Genomic DNA, 11,640 nt, shown 5'->3' with positions numbered 1-11,640 from the left:
GCCAGCTAATTCATAAATTTGTTTAATCCTGTTTCAACATTTTAGCGTAACAAAAATGTTTCTATTTTTAAAAACTGCAACATACTAGGCCAGAAATGTACACAGTGGGTATAATTTATTCAAATCCAGTTATTCATGAAACAACCTTGACTCAAAAACAGCAAGCAGAAAAGAAGTATATAATAAAGTACAACGATTAAAAGGAACTAGATGATGGTTAGTTTTTAGGGTAGGGTAGGGTTAGGTTTAGGATCAAGATTGTAAAACTGGGAATTTTTCCTTTTAATGCATGGGCTAAACAGTTTGTACTCTCCATAAAAAGATCACAGCTCTGCTTATAAGAATTGAGATGTCTTGCAAAACAACCTCTCACTGTCTGTAAGCCAATTTCCATGTTTATGTTAGTACATAAACTCTCGATATCAATCATGAATAAAAATGCAGTTTGTGGAAAAGACCATATCCACAAAACTATAAGTGTCCTTAGGATCTTTATGGATCTTGGGCAACAGATGAATACATTGCAGCCGAGGCGAGTAAGAACCCGGAAGATAATGTAATTATGTGAGTGAGTAAAATAACATGTTATTTTTAAATCTTGTAATGTTTCTAGGACCCTGACCTGTGTTCCTTCCTGCAAAGGTTGTGTAAGTAAATTATAGTGATTAGTATTAGTCAGTTATTTTTTTTTAGCTTCCAACATATATTGCTGCTCATCCTTGAACGCAATACTGGAGCATTTATCAGTTGGCTGGTTTAAGAAAAATATCTTTATTTCAAATAAATTGCCCCAAAGCATTATATCTGCTGTATTTTTCACCAAAAGTCATACAATCACAAGCATTCCAGTTGTATTGGAATTAACATCTCACTAACAGCCTGTAACGGTGGTTCCCATTTAGATTTACTCACAAAAACAGATGACACAAGGAATTAGGAATAGTGTTGGGTTAGGTTTGAGGTAAGGTTTAGTGTAGGGTTAGGTTCGGGTTCAGGCTTTGGGCTAGGGTTAGTGTAGCATTAAGTTTGAGGTTAGGGTTAGTGAAGTGTTAGGTTTGGGTTTAGGGTTAGTGCATGGTTAGCTTTAGTGTTGGGTAAGTGTAATGTTAGGTTTGGTGTTAGGGTTGGAGTAGGGTTAGGTTTGGGGTTAGGGTTAGTGTAGGATTAGGTATGAGGTTAGGGTTAGTGTAGGGATAGGGTTAGTTTAGGGTTAGGTTTGGGGTTAGAGTAGGGGTTAGGTTTTGGGATAAGGCTTATGATTAGGGTATTTAACGCTACATTTGTATTTAACTGCTTGTGTAGTTATTGGAGCTCTGTAAATTAATAAATTCATTCACCTTTTATACTTATCCTGTATAAACTGTGATTCAATATGTAACAAATCTAAATATACTGTAAATCATTTCAATGGTGATGTTGATCTGTTCATTTAAAGGCACTATTTACACACATCAGCAGTAGTCTTTAGATTTTCATTTATGATGAATTAACGTAATTCCATCACAGTGTACTGGTGTGTGAATGTAACTCTGTAACATTGTCAACCTATAAATACCATAATCCAAAAATATTTCACATTATTTTTTATTGAGTGTGGTTTCCATCAGTTTACAATGGACTTTTGGAGACATGTAGTGAAAGATATCAATGGTGTTTCCTTTTTTTAAGTAACAATTCCAGTCTGCAGGTGATTGAAAAACAAGTAATAGTAAAATTGATGGGAAGGTCGTCCAACTTTTACACCCGCTGAAAGGTTTGCACTGCTTTGACGTCCTTAAATGTTGTTGTCTGTAAGATTTAATGTAAATGTATTATCATCTTTCAAATATCTGATCAGGTACAACTTTAAAATAAAAAGTGAATTCAGCCTACTCTCACCTTGATCAGTTTCTCATCCTTGACCTCGATGACAGATATAGCTTCTTTACTATCCCACTTTTCCACCTGTATGAGTTGGTCTTCTGTGACATCTACAACAACCTAGCAAACAAGTTTGTTTATTGTCTCAGACCAATCTTACATTTTTTTAAGCGAAATAATCTAATTGAGACAAGTAAAGACCAAAACCTTATAGAAAATGATCAGTGATGTGGTTTTTAATACCCTGAAGTTGATTATATTTATATATAAATCACATTTTTTGTCTTATATTACAATACAATTGTTATTTCTATCAATTATTAATAATAATCTTTTTATCCTTTTTACAAAGTGCTCACACTGGAGACTCCTCCCAAAAATGTTAAATAAACATTGCCACATAACATTAACACATAACAAACATTTGCTGGACAAACATGTTAAATAAACATTGAGATTCGTACAAATCTCTATGTAAGCTGTTACAGTAAATATGTAAACTTGTTAGACCAGGTGCGATTATGGCCTAGAGGTTTCTAAACACACTTCACACCCTACAGTGTGAAACAGACAAACTGTTCTAACATTCATTACTTTTAACAGCTTTATCATAGTCAGGGTTGTGATGAAACTTAGGTCTACTAAACTATAACAATTTCAAAAACGTACTGATTTATAGGTTCTTACTTTGCAATGTCTGCCATCCTTTTTCTCCACATGGAACTCTTTACCCAGTGTGAAGGACGTTTCTTCAATACCAGTGCTGCTCTGTACTGTAAGGTTCACAATCTCGTCCTCTTGGGAAATTGTGACAACTGGTTTGATTGCACTTAAAACAGCAATCACTTCCTCCCCAGCACCTGTGACAGTATACCATCAGTGCATGAAAAGTATTTGTAAAAATAAGAAAAAAACACTTAAATGACCTGAATATGTGACAACAGGGTAAAGAAAACTTACCAGTTTCTCTCAAGAAATTATTAAAGCCTTCACTTTCGATCAACTTCCAAGTGCCAATGAAAGCCTCCATTTAATCTTATTAAGCTATTTTATTTTGAAGGCAACAGAAAACGGGGAATCAGGCTTTATCTGTTTAACCTGTGCAGCTGTGTGCCATTATTTATACATTATCTTGAGGGAGGAGATTTTTACAACCAGTTAGACGATACCCAGATATCTGATTAGTTTGTATGATTGTGTGGTTAAAAAAATATGGGTATGTCTATAATGATTCTCTAGGATGAATGAAGCAAAAGCTTCTACAGAAACAGGCACTAAAACTAAGTACAGAGTTTATTTTACAGAATACCAGCAATTGGTACATTAGTGCAACAGACAACAGTATGGTCGAAATCATACACTTGATTCTGCAAAGAATAACGAGAGCGAAAGATTAAATCGCACGTCTTTCGAGAGCACAGAGGAAAATATAAAGAAAAGTCATGACACCACAAAATCAGTGAAAATTGATGGCTACAGTACTTGTAATACAATGACATGGAGCATCACATTCAAAACAGTCAAGCTACATAAACGACAGATCCATATTTACTCATTTTGACTTTGACAAAAGAAAAAGCACTCAGAAAATGTGTACGATATATATTCATAGAAAATAAAACGCACAAAATAGATGAACCACATTCTGAATGTTTAAATTGTACTTACATAACCAAATGGAATGCTTTTTTAATAGAAACGAGACATTCTTTTCGTTTAGTGACAAAATGGTCCCTTTTTAAACTAAGAAAATAATGTTATGGTTCTCTCTAAGACATAAAGACAGCTTTTATTTTTGTGCCACGTGAACATCAGTCTGTTGGGGATTTTTTTTTTTATCGATTCTGTCAAACTGAAGAGGAGAAGATGAGCATGCTCCTCCACCAGCCTCCATCAGAGTAACATTCTCCAGTGAAGCTGAACTTGCATAGCACAGGCTGCAACCATAACAGTAGTTTGGTCATGGGGCGAATAGGAGAGATTGTTTGTGGTGCTGTCTTTGTTGTGTTTGCTGTTTAGTTTGGTTCAGGCTGTACTGGGTTATGTTCCTTCTGCCTGGTCCTTTCCCCCTGCAGGGTCACTGGCTGGGTCACTCGAGGATGATCCTTCTCCTCCATGCTCAGCATCATCTGTGAAAGATACATGGATTGATGTGTAAACACTGTAACTAAACTTCAACATGTCCTTACACATTTCTAAAACAAATCAAACACACCACTCCGGTATAGATTACTTTCCAACAATGGCAGGCCTTGGTCTGGTTTAGAACTCACATCTCCAGTAGCAGCTGTCAACAGCCAGTATGTTTTCCACCATACTAAATTCTTAAGGACTGAAGACTTTATACTTTAATTGTTTCACTCCTATTTATGTTTGTTCCATTTATATATATATATATATATATATATATATATATATATATTTATAATTTATTAACACACAGCACCAATTATAGTTTCAGTCATGGAAATGCCGGAATCAGCAACTATCTCTATTTCCCAGAGCACACACCAGCATACAAAGATGGCCACCCAACAGGCACATTCGCTTCTACGTTCAATACTGCCTGACTTCTGATTTCCTATACCTAAACACAATCACACACACATACACACACATCCTATACCAAAGGATTCCAATCTTATCCAGAAAGGGTCGATGTAGGTCCAGGTTTTCAAAGTATTTTAAAACCATTTACATTTACGACATTTGGCAGATGTCCTTCTCCAGAGCGACATACAAAAGGGTTTTGAAGTCTCTATCAACTAATACATTAACACTGGTTCACTAGGTCTCAGGCTTAGGATACCATCAGCCTGAAACTCTGTTGGGAGCAATTATAGCACTTTTTTTAAATACATAAAACACACAGTGCTGGTTTAAGTGTTTCAGGAAGAGGTAGGTCTTCACCTGTCATTAGAAGAAAGCCAGTGACTCAGCTAATTTGACATCTATGGGAAGTTCATTCCACCACCTCGGTGTCAAAACAGAGTCTTGATGTATACCTACTTCTTTTCCTGAGAGATGGTGGGAGCAGTCGAGCAGTGCTAGTAAACTAAGATCGACTAATTAAAAACCTGCACTCACACCAGCCCTTTGTGAATAAGATTGAACATCCCTGTTTACACAATCAGATCTCAAACCTTCCTACAGCATGGAGCATCGCTCAGTGATCATCACTTTGATGCACAAAGCCTTTTTGTTTGCTGAGCTTCATATTCTAGTTTGATATTTGTTTCTGGATTCAGACTGTTTAGTCTGTTTGTTGATCACAAGACCATGTTGATTAGGATTTGTTTGTCTGTCTGCTTTAAATGAAACATATACACCGATCAGGCATAACATTCTCAGCACTGACAGATGAAGTGAATAACACTGATTATCTCCTCATCATGGCACCTGTTAGTGGGTGCGGTATATTAGGCAGCAAGTGAACATTTTGTCCTCAAAGTTGATGTGTTAGAAGCAGGAGAAATGGACAAGCGTAAGGATAGAGCGAGTTTGATGAAGGACCAAATACAAACTACAAACAATCTACCCTCTCCAGCTTTATTTTGTCTGCCTGGAAGATAATAAGACAAACAAATAAGACAAAAAAAAGAAATCATGTACTTTCCCATGGTAGAACCTTCTGCCTGTTAATAGAAACCTTTACTATATCAATGAAGAATACTTTTCTTTGTAAAAACAACAATTATTTTCTTTTTATTATTATGTTTTATCATTAGGCTTAGATTATAACTGCATATCTATCGCACTGGTATATTACTGTATATATCAAGTATGTTACTTTGGAAACAAGAAGATACAGTATCACACTGAGCACATTAGTGTAAATCTCTGATTTGTACAGTAGCTGCACTGTTGTGAGAGTGGCTCTTATAGAAATCTAATGAACACACTCTAATTAATAGCAAATCTGTAAAACTAAAATAAATCTGTAGTGTTTAATTAATATTAAGCAACATCCTCCTTTTTTTAACTGACCAAAGAGAACACAGTCACGACTTCCTGAAAGATATTAGATCATAAGTTTTGTGAAGTTTGTGATTTCACAGGTCAAAGTTCACCTAGATGAAGTGGGTGTGACAGGAACTTCTAGGTCTAGAAACTATAGAGGAAATGCTAAAAAATCAGAACAATCTGCTGTTTTCGGTTACAGAGTATCTCAGGAAGGACAAAAGCTTGCGAAATTGAGAATTAAGGCTTCATGGAGATATTTATAATTTGGAGATCCTAGGGACTGCATATGTATATTTCTATCATTGAACGTTTGTTAGGAAATAGCCAAAAATGACCAAAATTGACTATTTTGTGGCCCTTAATTAGAGAAAACTACACTGAAAAACTAAACCATGTTGTACAAATTGTACTAATATCTCTAACTTTCAGAAACATAGGTAAGACATCAGTGGTGCAGTACCTCCAACAGCAAGATCAGCCAATTTGTTAGGAAGGTCAGCCGCTTCGGCTCCTGCGTTGGAACCTAAAATATCTGGCATGGCGTTTCGTCGGCCAGTCCTTCCCGTGGCAGCGAAGTCGGTGACAACAGTCTCCACATCAGTCATCTCTGCTCTTGCTTTTCATATTATCATCTGCAAGATATAAGGCAGGTTTTCAGTAATTCAGATATGAATCTGGCATTAATATACATTACGTGGAAAGATTTTTCCTTCAGTATTTAGTCAGAGGTGCCAGTATCTATAGCATTTATAATTTTGGACTCTTTGCTACAGTAGACATCTGAAATCTACACTGTTCAGATTTCTCAGCTAAAGTGGAGGTCAGAACCAATGTGAATTATATTCGACTGGCAGAAAAGACAGCTTGCTGACGGTGAAAGGACATGGCATGTAAAGACGCATTAGCATTTATCTTATCTAGCACAACTACGACCTGTCAATTCACGAGCCACTCTCTTGTTAGCCAGTTGGGAAAAAAGTGGGTGTGGTCTCTTAGGTGGATAAAGATTATTAAGTAGCAGAGACACTGGATATTTGCCTCAAAGTTTTCTTAATGTTTCTGGCTCAAATCTAGAAAGAAAAATAACCGCTATATGCTAGGATTTTTGTATTGTCTCTCTACTTCCTAGGATTTTCTAATCAGTGTTGGTACGTCAGATTTGTAGCGCTGTAGTCATGAAATATTCAATTTCAAGACAAGTCAAAAACCATAACTAGCTGAGATCAAGTCAGAAGTCTTAAGGTGTCAAAGCCAGTTCTCCTACTACTAATACTACTACTATCTAACTACTATTAGAACTAGACATTTAAAAACAAATTCCTCTCACAAATATAAATGTTATAATATAAATAAATAATATTATATATATAATATATTATAATATAATAATAATATAAATAATATTTTAAAGAAATATTCTTTTGGAAAATAAATATATTTTTCATTAGCTTTGTTATCCAACAGAGTATCAATATTCTCCAAGAGATAATGATTATGTAGCTTATTAAAGCAATATTATGTGTATATAAAACATCTTTCATTTTTACATTTTTAAGTTTTATGAAGTTGTAATGTATGAACCAGATACACATAAGTACATCAGCAAGAATCCTTTTTTTTTTTAAATTAAACGTATGCATGTATGTATGTACAATTCACTGCACTCTTGTAGTACACTATAAAGCTCTATTTATGTTATTTTGTATAGTGCTTTTTATTTTAGATCCCCACTGAGCAAGCAAGAGGTGATACAGCGACACCGTGTATCATGCGAACACCAGATTATCTCCTGGATGGGACACAGGTCTGTTACACAACATCACGTTTTTGTGAACATGTAAAATGCCACAGAGTTGGTAACCTAAGGATGGGGGTGAGGTGAGCTCAGGATTTAAACTAAACCAAAGTCCCTGAATCTCTGAGACAGCAATGCGACCAGTGTGCCACCATGCTGAGGACCAGATGCCGTTTTTTTATTATTATCATACAGCCCATTACAAGTGGATGGATAGATGACTGTGAAATATGTTCTCTGATATCATGATGAAAGGTAAAGCTCTGTTGGTTGGCAAGGACTTGACAAGGAGTCAGATGAAGGCTATTTGAGTGCAGGTGATTTTCAGAGATAGACAGATACATGGACGGATCAACAGTTTTTTTTTTGTCATGCATTAGTGTGGGGAAACCTGATGTGGGGAAAAAAGTTCCACAGTCTTCCAAATTTCATATAGGCATTATTCTAATCAAATAAAGTTAGATTTACATGAATTTGTTTATCAGTATATTTTCATTCTGCCCCATTTCCACTTCAAGAGTGCACCAAGTCACACCTCAGCCTAATTATAATGTAAATATAAATGTAAATGTTTCCCTTCATCTATTTCTACCTGTTTGGATAGAAGGGAAGTGATCTTCAAACCCCACTCCCAGACACTAAGGCACCAATATACAAATATTATCTTTACATGGATTGACCTGCTGCTTTTGGTACTGTGAATCATTAGACACTTGATTCGGACACTGAGAGCTTAGCACTCAACTGTTTTTTGTTTTTACCATGTATTCAGTTGAGTTCACTTTCTTTAAATAATTAAAGACACCATCACAAAGCAGCTTTACAGAAATTTCAATATAGACTTAGATGCCCAATAAACAAGCCAAAAGAAAAGCAAAGGAAACTTCAAAACCAAAGGGAACTCATCTTCTTTTGGATGTCACCAGAGAGAGGGATTATAAATCATTATTCTTCTGCAAAGGTATATCTGTATCTCTATCATTTAGCTTAGGGCGGCTCAGTTTCATCAGAGTGCATTACTCACTACCTGAATTTCCCAGGGGTCAGTTACTGGTCCACTCTGTTCTCTGTTCAAGAAGTTATCACATCACATATCCTGCCTTACAACTGATATGCTGACTGATATGCTTATGTCACACAATTTTTTTATCCATATGCCTCTCAAGTCAAAGTAAACAACGCTTTATGATAAAATAAGGACAAAATAAAACTGATCTGGAAAACTGATCTGGACCAGATCAGGTTTCACCGCTTTTCAAAATTCTCTAGTTATTGTCACCCTGCAGAAACTGCACAAATTTTCTTCATCAATCAATAACTACTGAACCTGCTCTAATGCTCATACAGACTCTATTTATCCCCAGACACCATCATGACTGCACCTCTCTATTTCTTTTCCTATGTCTGCTCAATGAGAAGATTTAATGTGATTTTCTTACATATACACTACCAGTCAAAACCAGGAAACATCCTTTAATTCCATGGTCTTTCCTGATGTTTATTTCTTTCTACATTGTAAAACAATGCTGAAGGCGGCCGAAATCCACAATAATGTCCTTTGAACAGTTGATATTGAGATATGTCTGCTACTGATGCTCTATAAAGCCTTCATAACGGCTCTAATCTGAAGTGCTGTTAATTGGTGATTTCTGAGGCTGGTAACTCCAAATGAACTTCTCCTCTGCAGCAGAGGTCAGTTTTGGTCTTGCTTTACTGGGATGGTCTTCATGTGAGCCAGTTTCATCATGGTGCTTGATGGGTTTTGCAAATGCACTTGACAATACTGTTCTTGCAACAGAACTATTCCAGAACACCTGACCTTCGTGTCTTAAAATAACAACTGACTGTTTTTTGTTGTCATTACATATGGATTACTTAAGTCCATGTGTGTTATTTCATAGTTTTGAAATCTCCAGTATTGTTCTAGAATGTAGAAAATAAATCGCTAAACAAAAAACATTGAATTAAAAGGTGTGTCCAAACTTTTGACTGGTAGTGTATATATATATATATATATATATATATATATATATATATATATATATATATATATATATATATATATATATATATATATATATATATATATATTTACAGACACACACATCTACACACCAGCTAACTAGTATGTGCTTCTGCTCATAAGGAATTTACTCAGTCATTTTACTATTTGGGTGTCCTAAATGTGTCCCTGTGTCTCCTTTCCTATTAAAAAAGGCCAAAAGATCTATCTCTTCATATAATGTACAGTAGTATAACACTTCGGTCCCAGACATTCGAAACAGATGTGCTCGTACACAGCCACACTCATTTGCATAAAAAAAGCCCCATGTATGTTAAACAACTTCTCTTTAAAAGCCAAGCAATCAGCTCATGGCACTGATCGTTAAAGTGGAGCATGCCAAAGGTTCCAATTCAAATCCAAATTTTTATGTCACATACACAATCATACACAGTATGACATGCAGTGGAATGCTTTTTACGACTGTCCTTGATATAAAAATAACTAATTAAAATGAACACTAAATGAAATAATAAAAAATAAAGGTAAAAGAATAAAAACAAGACACAATCAGATACAATAAAACAAAATAGAACATATAGGGGAAATATGGCAGAATAATTGCAGTAGAAAAATAAATATATAAAAAAAACTGAGAAGGTAGTGACTGAATACAGTGATATGTATGAATATAGATTGTTAGATATAAAAACACCATTCTAGATGAGCTTCACAGACAGTCAAGCAGGGATAATGGTAGAGCCAAATTTTAAAAATATTTTAAAACATTATAAAAAATAATAATATTTAAAAATAGCATACACAAGTGGTTTGGTCAAATAAATAAAAAAAGAAATAAAAAGAAAAAGAAATTAAAAAAACATTTACATTTAGAAACAATGGGATGATGTTAAAATTCTTATTTATTTATTTATTTATTTGTATTTATTTATTTTACAGTTTTCTGCCACTGTTTCTGTAAATGCAATAAATTAAATAAAGGTAGGGTATTATTATAATCATTATTTAACTTATACTTGGTGGGGAAGTGCCAGACCTCCAATTTCTCTAAGAAACATACAAGTGGCACTAGAATAGAGCTAAAAGAAAGCTGTACTGGGCAAACACTATTACACTCTTTTACCACTAGGGGTTCCTGTATGCACACTGGTTAGGAGCTTGAAAAATATCAAGTATCTTTATTTACAAAGAAAATAAGACTCATGACATTCTGTGCATCGAAACATGTGTATTACACATTTAACTTAAGATTACAGGTTTTCAAAAAAATTAAAAACGTAAAGTAATCTGATGTATTGACTCCTTGTGAGGTGAAACAATCTTCAACCTTAGTTATGCTTTCAAGGCAGCAGGTGAACTTTTGTTTCTAAGCTTATCCATCTTGAAATGTTTTACAGTGTAGTAGTAAAAGTAGCAGTAGTAGTAGTAATAGCATCAATAGTAATAGGAGTGATTATAACGTGGAATAAAATGTCTAGATACTGAGCTGATGTGTGTTATTATTCATAATCATCTAGATTTGAAAATGGAACTGGTCTTTCAAGCACTGGATTTCTCTAAAGGCCCTGAAATGGGTCATACCAAGACAACAGCAAAAAACAACTAAATAAATTTAAATATTTTTCTGCTACAGTTTACTACAAAACCACCAGATTATAAAGCAGATCTACCTAACATCTGTCTACAGCAGTACTAACACCTCTGTCTATGGGTGTGTATGTTTCATTAACATTAATATCTGTATTTTTATTAATCATTCAACTGATGCTTCTTCATCCCGACCATATTATCACCACCTGGAAGAAGAAGAAGAAGAAGAAGAAGAAGAAGAGAAATCTGGAATTTAATCAAAGCCCATAAGTGAAGCCGAGATATTTTGAGAGAGGTGGATCTATTTCTGGAAGACCTTCAATAAATGCATGAGTTAATGGTGCAGGTATTATTACACCGCTCAGGTTTAACTCTGAGCCCCTGCATGGATCACATGGCATTAGAATCA

The 11,640-nt window shown here is 34.9% G+C and overlaps 2 protein-coding genes across 2 annotated transcripts in view; both read right to left on the bottom strand.

Annotated features, from left to right (window-relative positions):
- Nucleotides 1-1,031: 1,031 nt before the first annotated feature.
- On the bottom strand, nucleotides 1,032-2,978 carry LOC131345629 (fatty acid-binding protein, brain-like). The gene is made up of 4 exons (XM_058378593.1): nucleotides 2,821-2,978; nucleotides 2,548-2,720; nucleotides 1,879-1,980; nucleotides 1,032-1,788 (listed from the first exon to the last, which is right to left on the bottom strand). Exons 1-4 carry the CDS (start codon nucleotides 2,888-2,890, stop codon nucleotides 1,738-1,740), a joined length of 396 nt encoding a protein of 131 aa, XP_058234576.1. The 5' UTR covers nucleotides 2,891-2,978; the 3' UTR covers nucleotides 1,032-1,737.
- A 146-nt stretch (nucleotides 2,979-3,124) lies between these two features.
- pkib (protein kinase (cAMP-dependent, catalytic) inhibitor beta) overlaps nucleotides 3,125-11,640 on the bottom strand; it is a 28,440-nt gene continuing 19,924 nt past the window's right edge. The window contains exons 2-3 of the mRNA XM_058378594.1: nucleotides 6,284-6,455; nucleotides 3,125-3,989 (exon numbers count right to left, since the gene is read on the bottom strand). Coding sequence (XP_058234577.1) covers nucleotides 3,901-3,989; nucleotides 6,284-6,428 — 234 coding nt within the window. The 5' untranslated portion in view covers nucleotides 6,429-6,455 and the 3' untranslated portion in view covers nucleotides 3,125-3,900. The remainder of the gene's footprint in view (nucleotides 3,990-6,283; nucleotides 6,456-11,640) is intronic.

Source organism: Hemibagrus wyckioides, linkage group LG25 (assembly GCF_019097595.1).
Source record: "Hemibagrus wyckioides isolate EC202008001 linkage group LG25, SWU_Hwy_1.0, whole genome shotgun sequence".
Lineage (NCBI taxonomy): Eukaryota > Metazoa > Chordata > Actinopteri > Siluriformes > Bagridae > Hemibagrus > Hemibagrus wyckioides.
The sequence above is the reverse complement of the archived record's forward strand: the minus strand, read 5'-3'. Positions and strand labels throughout refer to the sequence as shown.